At 43.6% G+C, this 25,892-nt stretch overlaps 1 protein-coding gene across 9 annotated transcripts in view; it reads left to right on the top strand.

Moving 5' to 3' along the window:
- Positions 1-310: 310 nt before the first annotated feature.
- The window catches only part of LOC118788675 (target of Nesh-SH3), a 32,415-nt gene continuing 6,833 nt past the window's right edge, over positions 311-25,892 (top strand). The window contains exons 1-15 of one of the 9 annotated variants that reach the window (XM_036544663.1): positions 311-487; positions 7,561-7,740; positions 10,121-10,189; positions 10,491-10,623; positions 12,171-12,352; positions 12,473-12,525; positions 13,503-13,548; positions 13,997-14,077; positions 14,395-14,469; positions 16,113-16,310; positions 16,763-16,840; positions 18,243-18,428; positions 19,311-19,376; positions 24,920-24,985; positions 25,588-25,713. In XM_036544663.1, the coding sequence (XP_036400556.1) occupies positions 409-487; positions 7,561-7,740; positions 10,121-10,189; positions 10,491-10,623; positions 12,171-12,352; positions 12,473-12,525; positions 13,503-13,548; positions 13,997-14,077; positions 14,395-14,469; positions 16,113-16,310; positions 16,763-16,840; positions 18,243-18,428; positions 19,311-19,376; positions 24,920-24,985; positions 25,588-25,713 (1,618 nt within the window). In that variant the 5' untranslated portion in view covers positions 311-408. The remainder of the gene's footprint in view (positions 488-7,560; positions 7,741-10,120; positions 10,190-10,490; positions 10,624-12,170; positions 12,353-12,472; positions 12,526-13,502; positions 13,549-13,996; positions 14,078-14,394; positions 14,470-16,112; positions 16,311-16,762; positions 16,841-18,242; positions 18,429-19,310; positions 19,377-24,919; positions 24,986-25,587; positions 25,714-25,892) is intronic. The other 8 variants (XM_036544665.1, XM_036544666.1, XM_036544664.1 and 5 more) reach the window with 8 other exon arrangements.

Genomic DNA, 25,892 nt, shown 5'->3' with positions numbered 1-25,892 from the left:
AGAAAAGAAGCAAGCAAAAAACATTTAACGACAAGCAGAGGGCTGGCAAACTGAGGAGGTGGGGAAAATGTGTAAGCAAAAAAAAAAGGAGGCAAAAAGACAGACGGAGCAAGGGGGAGAGAGAAGCACTACAAAAACTACAGTAAAACACCACATTCACCCCCCCCCCCCCCACCCTCCTCCCTCACCCACACCCCCACCCCTACTCCCCCCTCTACTGAACCTGTGGGGGTGTGACATCACCAGCCTCCCTCCTTCTGCTAGTATAGATTCTGGTGGGACCTGCTCTCTGTATCACTCAGCAGTCCTGCAACAGCGAGCCGAACAAGTCCTTGAGTCAGCCAGTCACCTTGGTGAAGTTGTCCAGCCAGCGCCTCCCTGTCCGGTCCAGAGCTCAGTGCAGACGCCATGCTCCTCAGACCGCTGCTCCTGTTCCTCCTCGCTGGGATTGTACTGCTCGGCCACTGCTCGGCGCAGAGGATAAGAGGCGAGTGCGCCGACGCGCAGTGTCATGCTGCTACCGCAGGTGTTCATTAAACGTGTCATTTCCTTCTCCCTCCTCTCCCGCCGAAGGGAACAGAGCAGGTGACGAGTCTGTGAGATATTATGTGCTGACAGGCAAGAGGATAGGTAACATACATTAACATATATGTTTAAATTAGGATTTGTCTGGGTGCATATCAGCTTGTTCTCTGTTGCAGAAAATGAGGAATTGTTGTTGCATTTTTCTGGTAAACTTTAGGAGTGTATCTCAAAATGTAACAGAATTTTACAATATTTATCATTACTTAAACATGAAGGGAAATTGCATTATAATGGCAAGACGGTGAAGTGAGTAATGACAGTGAAATACTTACTGAACTTGGGAGTTCTGATGAGCATGACCTTTGTAACATGATCAGAGATCAGCAAATTTCAAAGATCTGCAACACCATAGATTTCTGTGTATACAATATTGTGCTTTGTGTTAGGAATAAATTCATGATTTCTGTCACTATTCCTGTGAAAAACACAGTAAAAATAGATTTATATACATACATTTTATAATTTCTTTTTAGCTGAATACGGTTGGAGCTGCTGTGGGTGTGAAGAGCTTTGTGTCTGACTGAGAGTGATTAGAGTTGGTTATACCACATTGATCAGTTTGGTCAACTTCATTAGAGCCATTTAGACTTTCATATTGCATTTAGAAGAGTAAAGTAATTTGAGCTTGTATTACTTTACGCGTGTGGCTGCCATATCATACTTTCCTTAATGTAAATGAGATTTGGGTGGGTGTTATATGTGCATGCATACATTTGTGTGTTGTTATATATGCATGTCAGTGTGTGCGTGTATGTGCATTAGTGTCTGTATGCATACATGCATGTGCGAGTCCACGTGTGTGCAAGGGCATATGTATATGTGCATTGTGTGTGTGTGTGTGCGTGTGCGTGTGTGTGTGTGTATGTGCAGCGTGTGAGTGTGTGTGTGTGTGTATGTGCAGTGTGTGAGTGTGCATGTGCAGCACGTATGTAGGTATGTGTGTATGCTTGTATATGTGCAGTGTGTGTGTATATATATGTGTGAGTGTGTGCAAGTGCAGCGTGTGTGTGCATGCATGTGTTTGTGTATGTGCAGCATGTGAGCATGAATGCACAGTGTGTATGTATGTGTGTGCAGGTGTGTGTGTGTGTGTGCCCTTGTGTGTTTGTGTATGCATGTGTGTATGGGTATGTGCAGCATGTGTGTGAGTGTGTATGTGCAGCGTGTATGTGCATGTGTGTGTTTGAGTGTGTGCGTGTGTGTATGTGTGTGTGAGTGTGTGTGTGTGTGTGTGTGAGTGTGTGTGTGTGTATGTGTGAGTGTGTGTGTGTGTGCGTGTGAGTGTGTGCGTGTGTATGTGTGAGTGTGTGTGTATACGCAGGATGTGAATGTGTATGAACAGTGTGTGTGTATGCAGGATGTGAATTTGTATGAACAGTGTGTGTGTGTATGCACGTGTGTTTGTGTGTGTGTATGTGTGTGCAACGTATATGTGTTTATGTACTTGTGCAGTGTGTGTGGGTGGGTGTTTGTTTGTGTGTGTGTGTGTGTGTGTGTGTGTGCGTGGATGTGTGAGTGTGTATGTGCAGCGTGTATGTGCATGTGTGTGTGTGAGTGTGTGCATGTGTATGTGTGAGTGTGTGTATATATGCAGGATGTGAATATGTATGAACAGTGTGTGTGTGTACGCATGTGTGTTTGTGTGCGTGTGCAGTGTGTGTGGGTGTGTGTGTGTGTGTGTGTGTATGTATGTGCGTGTGTTTCAGAGAGTGCTGTTTGCCAGCTCTCCTGGTGTGCAGTATGTTGTGCATGCTGCTTCCCCTCACTGTGATTGGCGGTGGTGACCGCTGCTGTTTCTGGGGCTGTGCCAGGCACTGTGTACATGCTGCTGGAGGGAGTTTCACCTCCCCCAGCACTCCACTGCTGGAGTACGATTCGTTCCCTGCTCCCCCTGTAGGGCTTTCCACGCACCGTCAGCAGGGTCAGCTGGAACTGTTTTGGAGGAGGAAAAACATCTGACTGCTGTTTTATGCGCTTATTGTCGTGCTTGTTGCAAAGTGGTGCACATATGGACTGACTAAAAGCGTGTGGGAAGGGATCAGTCTGTGATAAACCACCGCTGCGATCTGAATGACCCCTGCGTGATTTGTGCTGATATCCACCTAACATCCATCAGGATGTTGTTTTTCGTAATTGCGGAACAATTTGAGGGCGAGAGGTATCAATGGAGCGGACGGATAGAACAGGGTAGGGTTTGTTAGTGTGAGCACTGGGATTTTCAACTGGGATTTGCAACTTCGCAAAAAAGCAACAGCAAAAAACTAACTAACCAAAAAAACAGGTTTTTTCCACTCCGGCTGATGTTTCCCCTATTAAGTCTTTCAAAATGATATTACTGTTATTGAATGTTTTTCAGATCTCTCCACCAATGCCGCAGATTAGGTCATTCTCTCCAATGGCAGAGCACATTGGCTCTTGCGCCATATGCAGGGTATACATCTGTGAGACCGCCAGTGCTCCAAATGTAGGAGGGGCTTTCTGACAGCCTTGGCCGGCCCTGGCGGAAATGATCACACCCTACTTCTTCATGCATGGAAGAGGTTAACGGGAAGAGATGAAAAGACTGTACAGCAGGCTCCGGTGTGCCAGAGCACTGTCTGTTGGACACTGCTGTTCCCAAATACACAATATTCGTCCTGCTTTGATTCTCTGCCTCTTTGTCTTCACGGGTCACTTTCTTTTGAAAGTAGAGAGTTTGGGGGACCAGTGTGATCTTGGGTGGCAGGGAGGTAGTGCCACCTAGTGGAATGACTGCCGCACCTTTAGCTGTGCTCAGACAGCCTCAGGTGGGTTTGAGAATGGCTGATCGGAGGGTGATGAAGCAACAGGTCACTAGCAGTGGAATGAAAGGGTCTGTGGAGTTAACAGCCACAGCTAAAATGACTGGGAGAGAAAGAGCATGAGCTATGGGAGGCAGAAGAATGCATGGATTTATATGTGTCCCCCGCTGGGCTGTGGGGCCAAACATCTTGGTAGAGTCTTTGTAGTATCTGAACTGGCTCCAAAGTGAAGGTGGCTTGGCGTTTGAGTGGGCGCCACGCTACTCTGACAGTGAGGCAAGACAGAAGGCCAAGACCTCCCACTCTGGGGCACCAAACCTGGTTTATCTTAAAGGCTGCTGTTATCTTAACATCTTAACCCCAATGTTATCTTAATGAAGTGAGACTTCGAAACCAGACCAGGGCTCAATCAATCATATTGTACAACAGTTTCTTGCTTCAGGAAACTAGCTGCATATTAGTAACACTGTAGCACATGACATGTATCGTTACATTCTGTGCTTATGAAATAAGTGGCTGAATTAACTTTCAAAATGTATTAGTTCCACTGTATAAGATATTAATTTAGTTATGTGGGTTTGATCTCTCGTGGGAACTCAACCAAATTCAGCAGAATAGGTAAGTACTCAGTGTATGGAAAGGGAAATAAATGGGTTAACCATCCCCAAACTGGCTGTCCTGCAAAATTATACTTGTCTTGTGATTTGCACATACGTTGCATACAAACATAACGTGTTCGTGGCCATTCCAACCTTTCAAGAGCTATCAAAAGCGCATGTACAGTACACATCTTAAAGAGAGAAACTTTCAACAGTGTTCACCTCCAGGCTGGGTATTCCACTTGGGTCAGTCAGCGTAGGGCTGGAAACCATTCAACTGTGAAACAAAACCTCAGAGCCAAGAATGAGCTTGCATGATTACACATGTCAGAAGTGTCAGCTCCAAAGATAGGCCCTCTCTATTCAAGAACAAAAAGAGGACGCCAACAAATTCTGCAAAGAAAACACCCAAAGAAAACTTTGGAGGCTGAAGACAGAGATGTAACCCCCGAATGACTGGACAAGTTCCGTGCGTCGGGAAATGCCAAGTGGCCAAGCCAAACAGGCTTCCTCGTTTATCAGAGACCAGAGATACAAAATGAGACTTTTATCCTGACCGCCTGTCCTGGCCATTAACATTAATTGGTGGAACTGAGGAAGGCTGTCACTTTGTAGAAGTTTCTAGAGAACTGGAAAGGTTTAGACAAAGAAGAATATATATATATATATATATATATATATATATATATATATATATATATATATGCATTCCACATACATCTCCCTGATCAGCGTCCTTGAACAACACAGCCACATCTTGAATCAATCTAGTCTGCTATTATATAATGTTATAACTCAAAACTCATGCATTTCTTTTAGAATACTGTAATATTCCCCATTATTTTTTACTAGTGTGTATATTTTTTTCTCCCTGAAGGGATGGGTCACGCTGTAGGCCCATCATCCCCTGCAGAAGAATAATAGTCCCTGTAATTCTTAGGAGACGTTTACTGATTTATAAGCGAGGTTCCTAATGATGGCGAGAATGCTTGATGAGTTCATCCTATGACTTTCCATCAAGCTGATGGAATCTAATTAACTATAATGTTCATTCAAAGCTTAACAAGACAGCAACAACCCCAAGTTGCTGGAGGACTCCTGGCCTTGGGTTTTTAGGCATAGAGAAAGAGAGAGAAAGTAAGAGAGTATGTTTGCTTTGTGTGAATGTTGACCGAGGTGTTTACTGACAAGAAACAGTGAGGCTTGTGATTGATATTTATTGGAAAGGCTGACATTTTCCAGAGCCTGTCCAATGTGAGTTTGTTTTGTTGCTCATTTACTCTGCCCTTTGAGCAAATCTACAGTCTTCCATAATTGGTCATGTTCGGAGGGAAACCAGTGGAGAGGGGAAGCTGTCTCCTGCTTAGGCATCGCATTTCTAAGAACTGACATTTAATGGGGCTTTCCAGGCAGGGCTTTAACTTCTGTCCTTTGTAGTGTTCGGATGAATGAAACATCCCATTGACTGGGAGATAAGTGTTGGGCCCAGGCCAAAAGGTGACTTCAGTAATCCAAGCTTTTGAGAAAAAATGTTGCCCAAAGTCACTTGAGTCATGACTGAGATGGCTGTAAGGGTCCATTAGCAGCACAATTTATTTTCTAAAAATGACTGGGTCCAGCTAAGGTCAGCTAATAAAAAATCATGGCTATTTGTCAATCTGGAAATTGACTTGACACCTGCATGTCATTCTCTGGTGGCCCCTCAGCAGAGCCATATGTGTATGAGCATGTCAATTCCCAGAATTCAGAGACACCCAGAACTAATACCTAGCCATCTGGACTCCTGCTAACTTGTGGTCAGGTGATCTGCACTTTGACCTTGTGCTATATAACTGTCTCCATGGTGATTTACACAACTCTCAAGCCATTGGTATAATGCCACTTCAGACTCAACAGTTTGATCTTTTTTGTGTTGAATGCTTAACTTTAGTCAGACTTATCTTAATGTTACATTCAGAAGTGATATCATTCATAATGATGAGTGTCATCATCAGACATCATCTTAGTTCATTGCCAATGTTTTCAGAAAAGTACACTTTAAAAGTAGCATGTATGAAGCAACATTTACAATAAAACCAGTCACCTGTCATCTTACTTAAATGTATTTGATAATGGCATCAACATTAGGATAAAGTTGTGATGTAACTTCGCCTGAGTTGATTCATATTAGAGTTTGATGTATACTGCCAAAAATCTCCGCGATTAAATGAACTGTGCATTTTCCACGTTAGGTTGTTTTCACTGAAATCAAACCCTTCATTGTTTTTTCAGTTGTACCCAAAAGCCTGCAAAGAATATTTGATTGGAAATGCAACAGGGCCCCCTTGTTTGTAAGTCCAATTTTGAGACAGTTTTGGAAAGCGCATAATTTTCCACTTCTGTTTGATTGTTTTGCTTTCAGTGGTCCTTTGTATTCGATCAGTGATACGTATTGGGGCAGTTTTCATAGGAACTATGGGAGAAAAATCTGTGTGCTCTATTCCCCCTGTTCATATCCACTGAAAGCCCAGATGTCCTATCAGTGTTTGTCACTCTCCTGAGTGGTTGGTTTATTGCTTTCTGTCTTTTTCTTTAAACTTTGTTTTTTCGCCGTCATTCCTGATCCATAATAGCTTGGCTTCCTATAAACACTCTGATTTGATGATATGGATGAAAACTGATGGTCTGTTGATGCTGGAGAGAGCAGGGGAGCTGCGGGCATGACAGGAAAGAGAAACCATTAGTATGACTTTGTATGACTTTAGATTGGGATGCAACACTTGCTCTTAACGGTACCTTTTTATGTGTTTTCATGCGTGTGTGTGTGTGTGTGTGTGTGTGTGTGTGTGTGTGTGTATGTCAGTAAAGCTCTTTTTACACAACACCCCTGAAAGGATGGTGCCAGACAGCAGAGGAAAAACAGTAGCAGTGAGAGAGAACTGTATTGATGCCAACCACAAAGTCAGCTTTGCGTAATGACTCCCATAGATACAACTGTCATGTGAAATCAGTCAAACTGATCATCCTGACGTTTCTCCCCTAATTTACCTCTGGTAGAATTAACAGAGCAGTGTGCCCAGCACTTCTTAATTACTCTGTTGTACAGCATCTAGTGTCTGCCTCTACTTTAAAAGTGGCAAGTAATTCTGTTCTGACAGAAAAACATGCTGGTGCGACAACATGTAATACACTATAAATGAACTCAATATGTGCTACATGTGTGACATTCAGTGTGCTACGTGTGTGACATTCGGTGTGCTACATGTGTGATATTCAGTGTGCTACATGTGTGACATTCGGTGTGCTACATGTGTGATATTCAGTGTGCTACATGTGTGACATTCGGTGTGCTACATGTGTGATATTCAGTGTGCTGCATGTGTGACATTCAAGTTTAGTTGAGGTTTAATTGATGTACACATTAATGTACAATTGAATGGTTCAGCTCCTCTATTTTAATCAAAGGTATCAGCATAGATTATAAATACAAAAGGTATACACTTTTTATATTGGGTAGGTTTACTCATTTCTCATTACTCATTGATGTTGAACCTTAATAATACCATAGGAATGGCTGTCTGAGATAAAATGTTATTTTCCATTCATTTCTCCCCCAGTACGGAGACAAAACATGAAGGTTCGCATCAATGCCACAGGCGACACCATCATCCTCAAGTTTGTTCGCCCGAACCCTGATATCAAGCTGGAGGGGTACATCCTTGGGTACGGCAGCAGCATGTTCTCCAAACAGTTCATCCAGCTGCCTGAGGATGGACAGCCCTACGAGACAGAGATGGGTAAGTTTGCTGTGTCCGCACTTCACTCTAGCATGCTTAACTCTCCTTTCCAGGCAGGTATGTGCCAATTGGATCCACAAGCAAAGACAAGAAAGACAAGCAACGGCATGGAGCAGACTGAAATGAGAGGCTAAGGTGCAATCGCTTCTAGCTTTGTTGCTGCTTGTTGAGAAAAGAATGAAAGAGACTGTAACGGAGCACTATAATTCTTATCTCAGTTATTTGGATGGGAGTCACGGTTCATCTGGCTGTTTCTATAAACATAAAGATACTGAGAATGTTCTGACGAATTGAAACAGAGCTTGTGCAACCGAGTGAAGCCACCCAGAATTCCACTCCCTTTGTTCTCCTGAACCTGTGAAATCCATCCACCTGAAAATCCATCATGTATCGTTTGAGCCAAGAGCAAGGTTCCATCAGAAAGGGTTAAAAAGCGAAACCATCGCCATTAGCTGCTCTTTTCCATTTCATTTCTTGGCAGGATAGCCATTGGCCATAAAAGGAATTCCCCAAGGCAAATATTAGTCATTCAGAAACGCTGTGGTGGTCGTTTTTTCAATACGGTTTTAAAAAACAAGACCAGACACACAAAGGTTAAAACATTTCTGCTATAGTGCTCAGGTGAAGCTATAATGGTTAGGTGGAGCTGTAATGGCTCAGGCTGTGCTCCCTTTGGACATAGCATCCCCTGCAGATTAAATGTTTACAAATTTATGAAAGTGTAAATTACCCTAATCCCCAAAACCTAGAAATTTAATTATGCTATAATTTTGTTACTTACTGAATGACAAACTAAATACTAGCGCTGAAACACACCGATTGACAGCAGACAGCAACATGAAGACCTAATTGTCCTGTAGGGGGCAGACTACTTGTTGTAAACCCTTTCAAAACAGGAGAGAGAGAGCTGCACACCAGCAACAGCTTAAACATCAGTGTAAATTAAGCGTTGGCTCTTGAAAGCAGAGTGAGCAAAATGCCTTCAGGGAGTCCTGGATTCCCTGTGACTGTTTCCCTGCGTCAGAGAATGAGGTACAGGGGTACCTCACCCCATAATGCATTGCAAAAACCCAAAAACCTAAAACTCTGGCAATATCCATGTTTTCATAATTAGGAACACATGCCCATGGAGAGGAGCTGGTCTAAACCCCATGGACTGAATGCCCCACAGAGTGCACAGCAAGAGTGATGGGCGGGTCTTGACTGTCCTCTATCAAACTACCAACATGCCTGTGTTTCATTTTCCTGGACTGACTCGTGTTGCAGTGCTTGCTATTTCATCTCAGACATCGGTGTCCAATACCCAGTGAGTTTGCTCGCCAGCAAAGCTCCCACGCCAATTCCACTGACATCCAAACTCGGCTCCCGAGCCATTTTTCTTTATTATTTGATTAATCCATTCGGTGCCTCTCCAGCTTTATTTCGCCAAACAAAAGCCCTTTGTGAGCATTTTGCACACGGATCCTTCAGCGGTTAACGCCCGTTGCTTTTATTTTGCCTTGTGAAAGGTTGAACTTAAAGATACAGTGGGGTTTTTTTTTTCTTTTCAGTGCCAGGCAATTGGTTATGCGCGTGAGGGCCGAGGCTGACTCACGGCCACATGGAGGGCTTGTTGGATGAGCACGTTTTCGGCCACGTTCGGTTACATCAGCGGAGGTTTCCGAGGGACGGCTGACCATGTCCTCATCGTTCTGGGCTTGTCTTTGCCAAAGCTGCAATCTGTTTTCCTTCTCTTTCTTCTCTCTTTTTTCTACCGGGCTCAGACTCACGATCGATGTATGATGGTAGGCGAGTGGGTCTCTCCGGTATGACATAATCTCAGTATGGTTCCATCCAGGACTTTCTGGACAAGCCTCCCTTTTCTACGCAAGACTTCAAACCACATCCCAAACCTCCAACACAACGCAGAGAACCAACATCATTCTGTGCTAATGGAGAGATTTCAGATGTTATTTGGCTGATGATGGTGCCTTCCCACACCATGTGTTTTCGAATGTTTTTTTCTTCATCATCATTGATTTTAAATTTCACTTTTCAGCATTCCCATAGCCCTCAAGCTTCTCATTTTTTCATTCATTCATCACTCCTTCAACATTTTTGTGTGTTTGTACCAATGTGTTTTATTTTGCACATCTTTTTAATGCTGTGGTGTCTGTGGACCATCTGTTCCATCTGTTTTGGAGGCTCAGAATCTTTTGACCATATTGCTCCCATATCTGTGAGGTCACTGTGATTTACGTACAGAGCATGTGGAAAGTCCTTTGGCTACTGCAGTCTGAACTTCAGCCCCGCTGTTCATGATAATTATTTCCGGCATTGTTTTTGGTGACTTTTCCATGTAGGAAATGGTGTGAAACTGAACTCTGATCTGTTCATTCAGATGCCGAGCCCAAGTACCTGATTGCTGTGCAGCCCATTCCCACCAATGATGTGAAAAAACACTGCACAGGTAAGCACGCTGTCCCACCAGCACATCACTAAGCGATTCATGACATCACGTGGGAGGTGTTGTCCAATCAATCTCAGATAACACACCCAAGACACTGTTGGTAAAATGTTTTGTTGTCTGCTATTCTAGTTCTTCCATTTCATTTTCTGTCAGACTTATACTGTTTTCAGAGGGAACAGGTTCTTAGTGGAATGAGGCCATTGTCATAGAATGCTCTTCATGTAGTAAGGAAGCATGACCATTCATTTACAGTAATGGTGTGACCTCTGAACTTTGACCCATACACGCGTCTCTGTAATAGGGAAAGTGGACCTGGAGAAGCCCCTCCACCTGGTGATCGGCTCTGTGACCCCCACTTCAGTGCTCCTGTCCTGGGGAACCCTTCTAAAGACACCCTATGATGGGAACATCATGAATGACTGTCTGGAGGAAGGGTGAGTAAGGAGGGAAGTGTCTGGTTATGATTCCGCGGCATCTGGTCAGACTGATGCTCTCACTAACGGGGAAACGTGTTCCCAGTTGCTGTCAGATGGATACTGTGAAACTATGTTTGGGGATTTAAAGTATCTGGTTTAAAGGAAACAGATGAAAGATCCAGTTTTGATAAATCGTGTGAGCACATACTGTCCAAAGTATTTGCTTGAGTTTGAACAGATGACACAGATATTTGGCCCTCCTCTACATTGTGCTGCTGCCTTTGGTCAACTGGGCCCCACAGTATGTGATCATGGCACCCCCTATAGTTTGTTTATTTTTTCCTTCACCTGTGCAGGGGACCTGGGTCTTTTGGCAATGTGGGCTGAATGTCTGAACGTCTGAATGCCTTGTTTGCTAGTGTGATTCCCAGAGGCCTAGCTTAGTTCAAACGCTGATGTGGATGCTGTTGAGTGCTCACATGAGGTTTGCCATAGGTAATAACCAGGATTGGCATTAAATATGACCCACCTGCCAAGTGCACATTTCAGACATCATACATCAGTGGCGCGAGCTGTTGACACAGTGGATCTGGACCCAGATTGAAAGCTGAGGATCATCCTCCGCTCTGTCACACCTTGGCAGACTCCAGAGCGGAAGACAGGCACAGATGTGTCAAACAGCTGGCCAGCACCAGCACAAAACCTGCCCAGCGGCTTCAGCAGCCAGTTAATTGAGGCACGCGCGCACACACACACACACACACACACACACACACACGCACGCACATACACACACACACACACACACGCATGCATGCACACATATGACACACACAAACACCAACACACACACACGCATGCATGCACACATATGACACACACAAACACCAGCACACAAACACACATGCACACGTGTACATGCACATACACACAAAGACACATGTGTAACACACATTCACTAACACACGTTAGTGAATGTATGCACAAAAACATATGCAGATTTTTGCACATGCTATCAATCTTGCATACACAAGCAAACACTTACTCACACACACAGTGTTGGTTAGTGTCACATAACAGCACAGAACAGGTGTAGATTCACTCACAGAGAGGTGGAGTCTAATTTCCACTGCAGGTGTGCACATGTGATAGCCGACTCAAGGGCTGCTTGGACTCGCTAACACGCATTCTCTTTACATTTCTCCTTTTCATGTTTTTTGTCTTTGAAAAGGAGAACTTTGGAAAAGCAATTGGAAAGCTTGACCTCAGCCAGTCCTGAATGTGTCTCCTACCCTTTCCGCTCTTATTAAAACCTAATGTCAGTTCCTTATGTTTTCTGCCAGCTTACTGCTGTGTGCATTACCCAACAGTTAAAATGTGTGAGAGACTGAAACTGATGCCATTGACACTGATGAACAGGGAAACAGCATTGTCATCAGAACTGTCAGCATCTGATGACCTGAGCTCTTCCACAGTGTATGCGTCTTTACAGAGTATTAGTATAAAGGAAGTACGCGGGCAAGGTGAGGTAACCGTGTTACTCCCTGCTTTTAAATGAACTACAGGCATTACACAGTCCGGTACAGGGAGCGCAACAGGAAGTGGAACTACCAGACCTGCCCCACCAGCGACACAGTGATTGACAACCTGAAGCCCAACACGCCGTATGAGTTTGGTGTACGGCCCAACAAAGATGAGCGCAGTGGGGCGTGGAGCAAGCCCATCGTCCACAACACCAACTCGGGCGGTAGGTCACTGTGAAAAGACTGAAAAGCAAATCGCATTGTGCTTATAATGTACATTATGAAGACTTACTTCAATAGTCGATGTGCACACATTTTATCTTGTGTTCTCTGGCATTTTTCAGACAAGGGCATGCAGAAGCTGTATAAGCCCAGGACCCCAAATGGAAAGCCAGTGGTACGTACAAATGCCTTGTGTAAAACAGATCACGCAGACTCCAGGGGTTTTCCACCGCTAATCGCTTCCACAGGCAGCAGCCTTTAAAAGCACCACAATATCTTGCTTTACCATTATTATATTTTTTGAAAGTTTTTTCCATCCCGTTCTTCCCGATGGAAAGGAACTAAATAAGCACCCAGGGCTAGTGAAGCCAAGAGGAGCAGCCCAGGTCAAACTAACATCTGCTTTCCTCTGCTGGCCCCCCTCACCGTTCCTCTCTCTCTTTCTCATTCTCTCACTTGTTCTCTCTCTCTGTTTTCTTTCTCTCTCTCTCTCTCTCTGAGATGCATGTCGGCTAACATGGGTTAAAGAGGGTCAGGCTCTCGCTCCAGCTGCAGCAACACGAACACACAGAACCTCCTAAATCTACCGTTGACAGGTCTGGTCTGGCACTGTTCCCCCCATGGCTCCTCCACTCCCAGAGCCATTCTATGAGCTTTATTCTGGTGTGAAAAAGTCCCAGGATCCTCTGCCTGAGCGGGGGAGAGTTACAGCCTCTCGCCCAGACCAAGGAGAGCATCCAGCAGCGATCACCTGCTTGCATGCCGGGGGGACCAGGTGGCTAAGCTTGCTCGTAAATTTAGCAGCTACGGTGTGTTTGCCAAAACACTGGTGCTTCCTGTTGGAAATTAGGAGGAATGAGTAGCTGGCTGGAGAGGACTGGGGAGCATTAGATATGGTGAAGGAGGGATGTCTAAGGGAGGCACACAGATTTATGTAACACTCTGGGAAAGAGGGGCTCTGGACAGCAGTTCTGTATGAAGTGAAGGTGTCAGGTTTGAGTGACTGCCTCGAAATTCGCAAACTAGCTATAATGTAAGGAACATCTAATTCTGCAGAGTTCAGTGCAGCCCTGTGCTTGTCCCGAGACACAGTGGTTATGCAAAGCTACATTGGTTTGGTATGAATTTCCTAATTGTCGCTTCTGTTTTTAGAAACCCATCATGGCTGGACCCAGGGCATTCTTCCCACCTCGACTTGGTAGGCTAAAAAATATACTGTATGTTTTCACCCCCCTCCCCCAAGCTCTCTATTAGATTCAAAAGACTCTGAAAACTTTCTCTTTGGACTGTCCTATTGCTTAATCATATTGCTGAAATTTTCATGGAAAATACAAAAGAAATGAAATCACTGTGTTGCGTTTTATCGGTCAGACCTGCACTTCTCCTTACCTGAATAGACTTGTGCAGACTTTTGCGCTGTACATTTTTGTAAATGGGAATGAGATTTGTGTCCATTGTGTGTAATCAACTTTGTAACCAAAGTTGATTACAGTAAGAAGAAGGGATTGCGTTCATTTGGATGTATTGCTTCCTGCTGGTGTAGATTTTTCCTCCCCAGTGAGAAATAAACAGCGGCAGAGAGACATCTGGAGGGCTCTGGGAGGGTTACCAGCTCCGCTGTAATCCTCTATTGCTTTCCCTCCCAGCTTTTCACAACAGGACTCAACACAGAGTTCCCCACCTGCTCCAGAACTCCGGGTTCCCTGGGGCTCCCAGGACATCTTTCGGTAATTGCTCTCTCTCCCTTCTGAATCCAATACTGGTCCATTTCCAGTCACACACAAAGTCGCAAGGGGTCACACATTTTGAGAACTTTTAAACCCTCTCATCTCGTACTAACTCATACTCATAACTTCCTCATCATTACAGCACAAGATTCCAGGTATTTAGGTAGAGTAACTGTTTTTCTTTCCTCGTAATTTTTTTTTTTATGTACAACAAAACATTGTGCTCAAATTCGTCCCATTTTTTTCAGCCAGAAAAATTTTCCAAAATTTGTCCTTTTCTTTCACAAAGTTTTGAAAACCTACGTTACTTTCTGCAGCGCCTCCCGCAAGCCGCCCAGGGACAGGCCCTGACCCAAGACCCAATGTGCCTCAATGGCCACAGTTGCCACTGGGTAACAGAGAGACACTTCATTTATTTTTGAATCATGCAGCTTTATTCGCAGTTGGCCATCGCTTGGCTACATTCGTTGCGCTGCTTTGTGGGTGGGGGTCTGAGAGCAACCAGCTGTTGTGATTAGCTGCATGCTGGCATGCCTTAAGTCTATAGAAAGTCCATGGACCATGGTGATGATGTCAGAGGACCAGTTAGGCTGGAGATGGAGATGTAAGTAGCCATGGGTGATGCAGGTTTTTGCTCCAAACCCTGATGGCCTTGTGCACGCATGGTTCCCTGGTCTTCTGTGTTACCCATGCGTTTGCTCGGACAGGAAATGCCACAGACGGGACATGTTGGCTGTTTATGCCTTGCCTAATCTTCAGTCACGCTCTACTTTCTTCCTCCTCTCAGCATATCTTCCACTTTCATTTGTTTTCTGCGTCCACATCACCTTATCTCCCATCACAATGGTTTTACTTTTAATACCCAGTTCATCTTTTCCACATGACTTTTCTGTCTATGTTTGTGGGGTTTCTTTCCCTCCAGCAGGACGTGTCTTGTTTTTGCAATCACAATATTTGTTTTCATAGCAAAACCCATCTTACTAACTGAGGTTGGCTCAAACACATCTAAATACTGCGCCAAAGCAGCGGTTCAGAATATTTTTCACTGGAGACATTGTGTCATCATCTTTCATTCAGTCATTCATTTATCAAAGTACCAAAAGATTAGATTTAATGGTCACACTTGTATACCCACAGCCAAACCAGACATTTTCATAAAATATTTATACTTGATCTATAAGAAGTAACATAGTTATGAAATGATCTTCAGTACAAACAAGTTCATAAAACAAGGCTTGGCTGAAAGAATATCCAGTTTTGATACAGAACAAGTATGGTAATATTATACAAATCATTAAAAAGTGAGGCTGAATTCATACTTCAAATTACCATGATACTACTATGAAATTTCATCTAAAATTAGGCTATTAAGAAGTCACCGCCTGTGTCCCTGTTTATGATACAATCAAATAAGAAGTTCCAACTGAAATTTCATCTTTGCCACATGATCTTTTGTCTATTCTGTTTTCTCTCATTGAGTTGTGTACTTCCACTGTCCAAGTTTTTTTTTTTTTTCAGAGATGTTGCGCTTGCAGCCAAAAGCATTGTTGAGTTCGTACAGTCTGCATGTTACCATGACTGCATGCAGGATAACCTAATCTTTTTGGTCCCTCAAGGAAGACCTGCACCGATCTATGCCTTTGTTTCTCTGTTCTTCTCCATCTGTCTGTCTGTCTGTCTGTTTGTCTGTACACCTGTCTGTCTGTTTGTTTCTATCTATATATCTGGATATATATGTCTTTTTTCTTTTCTTCACTCATGCTGTCCTTCAGTTCCTGAAACTATGTATATTCATTTATGAATTATACGGTGAGACCAAAAGCACATCTATGGGTATAATTTTGTATCTTTGCTGTTCTGAAAATCCTTCTTAAAAGTTTAAGCAAAAAGTCATGGTGTCAGATTGAACAATGATGGACATTTCAACTGTGCCATTTTGAATGGCCCGCGTTCAGCTGTGGACCAGTGAAAACGATGTTTACTGTAGATGAAACAACTCTCTGTTCCTCTCTCTGTCTCTCTTTCTCCCACACAGGAACCACAAATAATGTTAAAAATGTCTTGTCCCAGTCTGAGGACCTCCCTCCCGCCTACCCTCACCCCCTGCCCACCAAACCCCCCACTACCTCAGCCCCCCCAATCACTACCGCCGCTGTGAAAAACGGCGAGAAGCATCAGAAACTGGCACCGCCCCGGGCCTCTAGTGCTACCCAGCGGCCACTCAATCCTCTGGGTAAAGCCCATGCTTCCACTCTTTTTTTTCCTTTTTATCTCTGAGCCTTGGGCAGTATTTTTTTTAATAGAATGAAGATATAGTCCTTTTCGTTGTTTGTTCATTAAAAGAAAAATTGTTTTTTGTTAGATAAGTATTTTCACGCTGACAGTTTATGCCTAAGGCTTTTGAGTCTTAGTATGTGGTTTGTCCCACACAGCTGGGACCTCACTGCTCCCAGAACAGACACAAAGGCGATTTGGTCCACTGACAAAAGGAACTTTTGATCTCATTGATGAAAATTCAGTTACTTTGGACACTTTTTCCTAAACAACCTTTTGATTTTTTTGGCCCCAAAGCATGCGTGAAGTAGAATATAATCATGAGAGAGAGAAAAACTAAAGACAAATCAAAATTCCCCTGGTGTTGGATAATGGCTTATCAGAAACATAAAGACTCTGTCTCTCACACAGCATTTGGTGAATCGCGGAACGGACAGTCTCTGCCCAGGCCCGCCCATGGCAATGAGAGAGCCAATAATAATGGCTGGGGTAATGGTGACACAATTGCATTAATCACCTGACTGTTCTTATTGCCACCCAGGAATTTTCAGCTCCACGCACCCATTTCTGAATGCTGCCTGTCATTTTGTCGCTGACTCATGTCATAGCTTTTCCATTTTTGAGGCACCTCATGTGGTTTCATCTTTTCACAGGAGCAAGCAGTCTCTGCACTTCACTGCACCCCCCCACTCCCACTCCCACCCCCACCTCCCAATTCCATCCCATTCCATCCCCCTGCACCTCACACTGACCTCAGCATTCTGCCCAGGTGCTGCATGTGGGCATGGCTCCATAGTTCAGTGCTCCTCAGACCTCTGTTCATTTGCATTTGCCTGGGGCTGTTTCAAAAAGCAGCACCTGGATGACTCAGATCCACCCTGCGTCACACTCTCAGCCCCGGGTGATTGCCATCTCTTGGCCACATAATCTTGAATTGAATCAAACAGAATGTGAAACTTGAAACAGGGAATACCATTACCTTTCTCAACTACACAACATGAGCATCCGGTGTTTGTGTTAAGGCTAGTGCATTAACTACTACTTAACATTGTGGGCCATGGTAGCATTACAGACAACTCTGAACTAGAGCCATTGGTTCTGCATAGCTGGCAAAGGAATTCAAATGAGCAGAGACTTGATGGCCACCCACCATTACTTTAGTGTGCTCATTAGATGCTTTCGACAATAGTATATATTTTTTATCACAAATTGGTTTGCATGAGTCCATTCCTACTAAAGATCATCAATTTTGGATTTTGCCATAAAACTGTTCCAGTTGCATTGCAAACAGACAATTTGACACTTCTTGATGACTTCATTATTTAACTATTTTGGATTGCAAATCTGTCCTTCAAATCACATACACAAACCAAACTCATTGCTCATATATTCAGAACTGAACACAATTGGTGATTGATTAAATATTCTGTGCTCAGAATTAGTAACATATATAAGGAATCCAATCATGAACTTTCATACCATATTCCCATAATTTTGCATGTTCCTCTGATTGAGATGCCATGCTTCATGACTTCCTTTACATCCAATATACTACTGTATTGCTGGGCAGCTCAATTCCTGGAGAAAATCTGCTGGTTTCCTTGGACACTTGAGAACCTTAATACCTAGATATCCTAATGGGGGAGTGGGCAACTTGAACTGGGTATTGAGCCAATCATATGATTTAAATCACAACAACTAGAAGGTGCCACAGTTCTCCAGGAGGAGAGATGGCCAAAACAATCCCTACCATTAACGTCGTTGTTTGATCACCAAGGGCTGCTTCCAAGGGCTTCTATCTCACCTGGAATGACTACCATTTTCCTGTAAGAGGACACAGACAAATCCCCTGCTTCCCTTAATACAGGCTGTCATTTTTCTGTTTATCCAGGTAAAGGTCTTCTGAGAAACGTGAACCCCTCCAAGGCCCACCTCCCCCAGGGTTCAGTCATTGCCACGCCTGCCAGGAACCTGACATCCCGGGGCAGAGACATTTTTTTCTCCTCTCCTAATGGCATGAGACAACATTTCCTATCCAGGGCAACTAACTCATCCCAGACCCCGAAGATACATGGGGGTAATTAAATCTTTTCCCCCACTTTCTTCCTCACCACCAGAGTACAGCAGGGTTCAGTCCTTTACAAAAGGCTCTCTTTGGTCTCTCCTGGCAACAGAGCTCATCCATTTTTAGGGGATGACTCAGACCCACGCTGTGTCACAGCGTTGATGGAGGGGTGATTCCCACCTCCCATCGGCCGGTGATGACATTCAGAGCCTGATGTTTGGAGGCCACAGCTTGTGGCATGTCTGTAGGGGTGGCTTGTGTTTTGTTGTGTTAATGTTCTTGTAACATTTTCTACAAGCTCTCCCATCTGCCTATGTCAGCCTGTTTGTCACTTGTCCCTGGCACCAGCTCTATCTGCTGTTTCATGTCATTCTAGGCTCAGCGCAGATGCGCAGTCAAGGCTGTTGTGTATCTTTACCCAGTAACTGTCTGCAAGGGACAATGGTGTTTGCATTGTACCCGCCAAAATAAGCAGTGAAAGAGTGTCACGCTGTTAGCTGCAGCACAAAGATGCCCTTCTGTTAACAGAAATGTTCTGAGGCTGATGCCAGACATCTATTTCCTAAAGAATGCTTTTTTTTTTAAAAAAAAAAAAAGGATTCTGTGGCGGTTTCCAAAATTTTGTCAATGCCCATTTTCGATTATGTTCCGACAGGAAGCAACAGGCACATGAGGATAAACCATGTATTGTTTTGAATCATGTTATTCTGAGTGGAGTTTTGGGAGACTTGTAAAAATATGTCATGAAGTTTAATCTCCCATGTGCTTGGTTTGCCTATGGAGGAATGCTGCTCTTCTTTTGTTTCGGGCTTAAATCTGAGATGTTTTGGTTTTCAGTGTCTCACTGGTTTGATGTGAACGTTTTCCAAAGTAACACCTCTCTTCCTCCTACAGCCAACGGCGAACATCATAAGGGACTCACTTTTCCCAAACCAGTCATACCGTCCAGACTGCGATGGGGTAAAAGAGCTGATTACTTCTCTCTGTTTCTCATCCATTAACCCGTTGCAGAAACGCCATAGTTCCGCCTCCACAACAGCCCATATCGGTGTCGCTACCCATCCATGTTGTGTGCCTGTGTGTTGGTCTGCATCTGTTCACCCGTCCACTTTTGTTTTCTTTCTTTTCTCCTCCTCTCTGAGAGGTGTGGTGTCTTCATGCAAGCTTCAGTCCATTCATTGGTGTGATGGGCTTAATGTGATCATGGCTGGGATTGAATGGAAACTTCAGACTTCCGTCACAAGTGTTCAAACCCAGCACTGATGGCTGGAGAAGCATGTTGAGTGAAAATCCTGTTGCCATGAGCCATGGGTTTGTGTTTCGGGATTGGCTGAACAGTGAATATATTTGGTCCAATCCTGGCTCATGGTGTACACCAGAAACTGGAGCAGTTTCAGAAGCCTTCAAGGAGCATTTGGGTTCCCTGGAAGCTGATCTATGTAAAGCATAATCAAAATCAAAACAAAAAAAAACAATACAAACCAAAAAATAATCACCTCATCTGCCCACAGCAGACAGTGATGCCCAATCTCACCATTTGGTTGGGATGTCACTGAGGCAATAATCCTTCAAAACATGACTGGTCATTAGACAATTAGATACAATGATCAAGTTGTTTCCTATTCAAATTGAACTTCAATCCACAGAGGAATCTGTGTAACCTGGTTTTTAAGGGCCTTTGCTGAGGTCCATTGTTTCATGTGCATGTGTGTCTGCATGTTAATTCCATCTTGCACATCTAGCATGAGTTGCAAAAGCCTCCACCACTGTAAGTGAAATGGTCTGGATTTTCTATCATCCGCACGTACAATGTTTCCATGCTCTTCCTTAGTCTATGTACATTAAGAAGATGAATATCCTACATATTTCAATGCTGTGGCCTCATGTACATTTATCTAATGTAGACAAGTCAATGGTTTCCTGTAATGCGACTGTGATATAAAACAGAGAAATGCTTGTCTGATAATCACAGTAATAATAAGAGGCCATTATTGTCCGGTGCATGGAAATTCATTTTCTGTGGTCAGCAAACAACAAAAATACAGGAAACTTTTAAAAAATACCATTTGGCAGAAAGCATAAAAAATCCAGAAGGAACTGCCAGAAAACGGCACCTGAAAGAAAACAGAGTGCAGTGTATTGGAGTCTGTGTGCCAACACTCTTTCACACGGAAAATTCAGAGTGCATGTGTCTCTACAGATCTTTTTTTGGGTAAAACCCAGCGCATTCAGCATAGCATGGACGCGAGCCACTGGCCAGGGAGCTTAGCGTCTCCATCAGAGCAGTCTCACCTGCAGAGAAGTTGGAAAAGTTAAGAGTCTCACCAAAGCCATTACCACAAAAATCCTGATATTTCACCTCTGTGAAAATGACCTCATGCTATGGGACCAGTGGAATGCTAGGTCGACCAAACAGCATTCTAGAATTTGCGTGTGGCTTTTAAGCATCCAGTACAAGAGACCCTCTGTAACCAACCTGGCTTTGATCCAGACTTAGTTCATGACTGGCTGCTGTTCAACACTTCAGAAATGGTGATAATTTCAGAAGGCTATCACTTTGTTCATGCAAGAAAAACCTTAACATAAAATTAATTTGAGTGAAAATATTAGACTACCTTCAAAGAGGGAGGGATGAAAACAAAACTGAAATAATGAAAAGGTGTGATTTTGAATGTGATTGGTTAACTTTGAACAGAGCTAGAGCCCCCATTATGAAAGGGTGTGCAGACTTATGTGTAGCAAAGAGTGAGAACAGCCACCCCACCTAGCCTCAAACCTGGGTCTATGGAGTACCAACCACGCGACTTTGACCACAATGCCAAAGAGCCAGGCTCATTAGTATGGCAGTCAGAGTGCATACTCAACCGTAGTGACGGCACTCCGTCACACTGCCCCAAGGCCAGGTGGGGTGGCTGCTCTCGCCCTTCACTACAAATGGTGTCGGAAGTGGGATGGCTTGCCACGAGGCCATCCGAGGCGTGCCCAGTGTGTGAGCTGTATGAGGGACCCCCAGGTTAGGTTGACCCCGGTGTGACGGACCCCAGAGATGGGTGAAGCACTGGTGAGTGGGGCACCCTGGGATGGGAGAAGTAGGGCAGGAGAATGCGTGAGGGACACCTTGGTACGTGAAGCGCATGGGCGCGCTTCCGGAAGGGCAGGGCAGTGTAACGGAGTGCCGTCACTACGGTTGACTATGCGCTCTGACTGCCATACCAACAAGCCTGACTCTTTGGTGTCGTGGTCAAAGTTGCACGGTTGGTACCCTATAGACCTGGGTTTGAGGCCAGGTGGGGTGACTGCTGTCACCCTTCACTACATATGCAAGCAGGGTGTTGTAGTCTTTTCTTATTTAAAATGTTCCTAATAATTAACTATTTGTTTTTTTCTCCGGGTTTTTTGTTTGTTGGAAGATCACATTACAAAAAAAAAGTCTGACATTTACAGTTGTTATTTCTGTCTTTACATTTCAAAACCCTGCAATTTCATAAGGGTGTGTAGACTTTTTATATCCACTGTGTGTATTTTATATATATATATATATATATATAGTTTTTCTTTTTTCAATTCTTGTACTCCAAACAAAAAACTCCAAAATAAAAATTTTAGATGAGTCAAAAAAAGGAGAAAAATAATAAAATGGTTAGGGAATGACAACCATCTGTGAAATCATACAATAAACCCAAATCATCTGTATCATTCTTTGCAAAAACAGATGGTGGATCTTGATTTTAATGGCAGAGTTTTTGTTGAAGTTCCCTGTCACAGGACATAAAGCTAGAGGAGTGTGGTGATTGTGGAGGGTCAGGACTTAGGGCTGAGTATGGATGATGTGATTAAGGCTTCAGTGGTGGTTCTTTGCTGCTTGGTTTGCTGTTGCCAGAGCCCATACCAGTCAAACATGGGGGTTGTTTGAGTCGAGACTACTACTTTCTCCATATTGTTTTCAGTTCCACTAAAGTCAATGACCCAGTCTTTGGAAACTACCTTCACCTGGAAAGTATGCTGAGTGCTGATTTAAATGTATTTTGAACTTTGCTGTAGAGTATATTATTTGAATGTCTGTCTTCTTTGAATTATCCAGTTAGATTTTTTACAGGTGTAAGATATGTTTACCACTAATCATGTGCAATAATGAACCACTTATCATGTGGAATAATAAGTTCTCTGTAATTGCCTCGTTGTGACATGAACCTAAGGTTTTCTTTCAAATTGTACTAGTAATGATTTCATTTTCAAATATTCGAGCTTGTTTGCTTTCGGCTTGCTTGCGAGTTTTAAATCTAAAAATTCCAAGCTTGAGAACACAGTGCCCTGTAACAGAGGTGCCAGAGTTTACCATTCCTTCATGCTGTCAGGGCAAGAACAGCTTTCGCAAACATTTTTCACTGGATGTAGCCTCTGATGTTTTGCAATCCATTACAAACAGACCTAGATTGTGAAACACTGTAAGCTTGTTCCTGGTAGGTTAAATAGCCCATTCAAACTCATTCTTTCAGTGCCCCAGACCTATAAATTCTGATGTAAACACCTCCGACTTTGTCTAAATGTCTAAATTGGATAAACCATGTAACAAAGGCACAAAATTAACATGTAACATGTACCTAAAACATGAATGTCAAAGGAGATATTTTGATGTATTAGACTGGTACCTGGCCTCCCATCATTGTCACTTGAACATGTGATGGGACTAGATTTTAAGCTTTCATCTGTAAAACCAATGTAAGTAAATGTGATACATTGTAAATCTAATTGATGTTTTAAATGTAACTATTTATGAATGAAAATACCCATAAACCCCAATTTTATTCTCTGTAATAGCTGGACCCTCAAAATCCAGACATTGTGGCAATCCTTTGCCATTTCAACATAGTGCAATTTCTTAAATTATTCAACTGCTCTCATCGATAAACTTCAACTGCTACTCCTTTGGAGTAAGCCTCAGGGGTTTGAGATTTATCAGGTACAGATTTTGAGATGATGATCTTTATTGCAGTGCAAACTCATCACAGTTGTCTTTTAAAAAGTATAATAAGATAAAGTACATGTATGCCATCTTCTTGTAGCATTACAGGTTATTGGAGATCAGGCCTGGGCAGAGCTGCCTGTTCTGTAGTGGGTTTTATCATATGCTCTCTGGAACTGGAACAATACCATGATTGTGAGCTATTTGGCCTCGTCTCAACACAGGACTAATTGGGACCAGATTTTTCACTTCTTCCTTGGTAAATTTTGGAGTATGTGGTAAAAACCTCACAAGGCCTTATTAACTTTTTGAATGTATTTTTTTCTCTTATGGTTTTAGGTTCCTGGGAAGATTGTTCTTTTTTTCTGTGTTTCTAGGAACAGACTAATGGAGGGGGGTGTCTCTGTTGGTTGAGTTTAAAGTTGACGTAGCCTGTGTTGCTCATTTCGGTGCCGGGATCGTGCGGTCTGAGCGCTCAACAGCTTCATGCACAATTTCAATTCTAATCTCTCTCCTCAGGGCCTTCAGAGAAAGACTCCCTCTTTCCCCTTGTTTTCCTCTTCCCAGTTTCAGATTTCTAAAAATGCAACTATTTGTTCTCCATCAGGGACAGGAAAGTTAGAAATCTCTCCAGGGCCCTCCCTGTCACCTGCAATTTTACTAAGGCCTGTACAAAAGACAGTTGACAAATTAAGCCTCCCCCCATGGCGCCATTGGTAAGGCCGATAATGACAAGTATGTCTGTACAATACTCTGGGAGCAGAGACAAGGGCAAAGGGTCACCTTACATTGCCATCAATCTGAATGAGAAAGCAGTGTGAGATGTTGCCCACCACAACATACAATACTAGAGGACTAGAGACATTGATATCTCTATACATCCAAACATTTCTAACTTAGGATAGCGTGATGACATGACTGATCGGTCAGAGAGAACCCTAAACACACCCTCGCACTGCCTAGCCATGTCTGGTAAAGTGCATGTTGCGTATGTAGTGCAATGTGCGATTGGAGGAAAGCAAAATTTTGTTAAAAACACCCAAGATTTGTTCAGGTTGCTGGCCAGAAGGCTGTATTCAGATGAAGGTACACTGGTTCAGAATGTACACAGGTCTGGTGTGTATTCCTTTCTGCAGCTCCCCGTGCTTTGGCTGATCAGTGTACGCCAGCAGTTCAGTCTCCCCCCCTTCATTCCCTAGTTATTTTCAAACCTTAGCAATAGCATGGAAATAATCACAGTCCACTTCTCTTTCATGTTGACCCCAGCAACCTGGGGTGATGTTTTCTGAGAAACTGTTACAAGTTTCTGCCTTATTTAGCATTATCCCAGTACCCACTCTTCCTTCCTCCCTCCCTTCTCTGTGGTTTTGCCTGGTCCTTATCCTGGTTTATAACCTGCAGTCTTAACCTCTGTCAGAGTGTTCCATTGGGTTTTTTCTGGTTTTAGATGTGCAGCACAAAGAGTTTTCTCTGTGCTTTGTAAGAAAGATCCCTCCCAGACATCTCTTTCACTGACTGGATGTTTACCTCAATTTGCCAGGACCCCATGCACAGCGCCCATCCCACCCTATGAAGATCAACCTGGTTGGCAAGCCAGGGGACAAAGGTAAGGTCAATGGAGAAGTCAATGAGCCAATATTTGCATACAACAGCATTAACCATTTCACACAATTCTCATCTTCTCTGAGATCTGTCAGTTATGAGGCTAACAGTTTGATACACCACTGCAACACCACCTTTATACACCTGTATTCAAAGAGAAGGTAGGGATTCAATCAAGAAAGTGGATGATCCAATTTGTAAACACATACCCTTTGCCTATAATTTTTACTTTTAGAATTATCGCAACACCAATAATAATGTTGGTTTCTTGTGTAAGACATTCTCTCCAAGCTCTCCAGGATCCATCTGACTAACAAAGGCCCTTTTAAACAGTAATTTCTGCCAAACAAATGGTTCCGTGTTTTGACCTGAAAGTACAGACATGGGTGTATCTATACATGATTTCTAAAGTTCTGGATGACTCATACATATCCCGGATACAAATGATAAATTCTCTCCGGATGATATTTCCTCTCGGGAACTACCCTTGTTCTTAGTCACAGCAGTGCACTTATCAATTTGGGGATTTCTAAAACCCGAGCTCTAATGACAATGTTCAGGCAATCCAAGGGTGATGGACTATATCACTAAAATGTTTTTCTTCAGATAAGGCGAATGACCTGAAGCAACAGGACAAAGCCTCCATTCTGAGGCCTAATCTCCCTCCCGTCACGGCCAAGCCTGCCAAACAGGAGCGGAAGCAGACAACAGCAGCTGAACCGGTGGTTAATGGTAGGAGCATGCAGTCTTGCTGAAGCAGGCGGCTGGGCACTTGCTGTTTAATAGCAGTGGTGTATGAGGGAGGAAACATACAGAAGAATGCAGGTGCTTGCCTTTGTGCCAAGCCAAGTCAGAGAGAGGCACACCACACAGTCCTACATCTACTCAGACCATGCCCTGTCTAATCAAAT

This window comes from Megalops cyprinoides, chromosome 14, assembly GCF_013368585.1.
Source record: "Megalops cyprinoides isolate fMegCyp1 chromosome 14, fMegCyp1.pri, whole genome shotgun sequence".
Classification (NCBI taxonomy): domain Eukaryota; kingdom Metazoa; phylum Chordata; class Actinopteri; order Elopiformes; family Megalopidae; genus Megalops; species Megalops cyprinoides.
The sequence above is the reverse complement of the archived record's forward strand: the minus strand, read 5'-3'. Positions and strand labels throughout refer to the sequence as shown.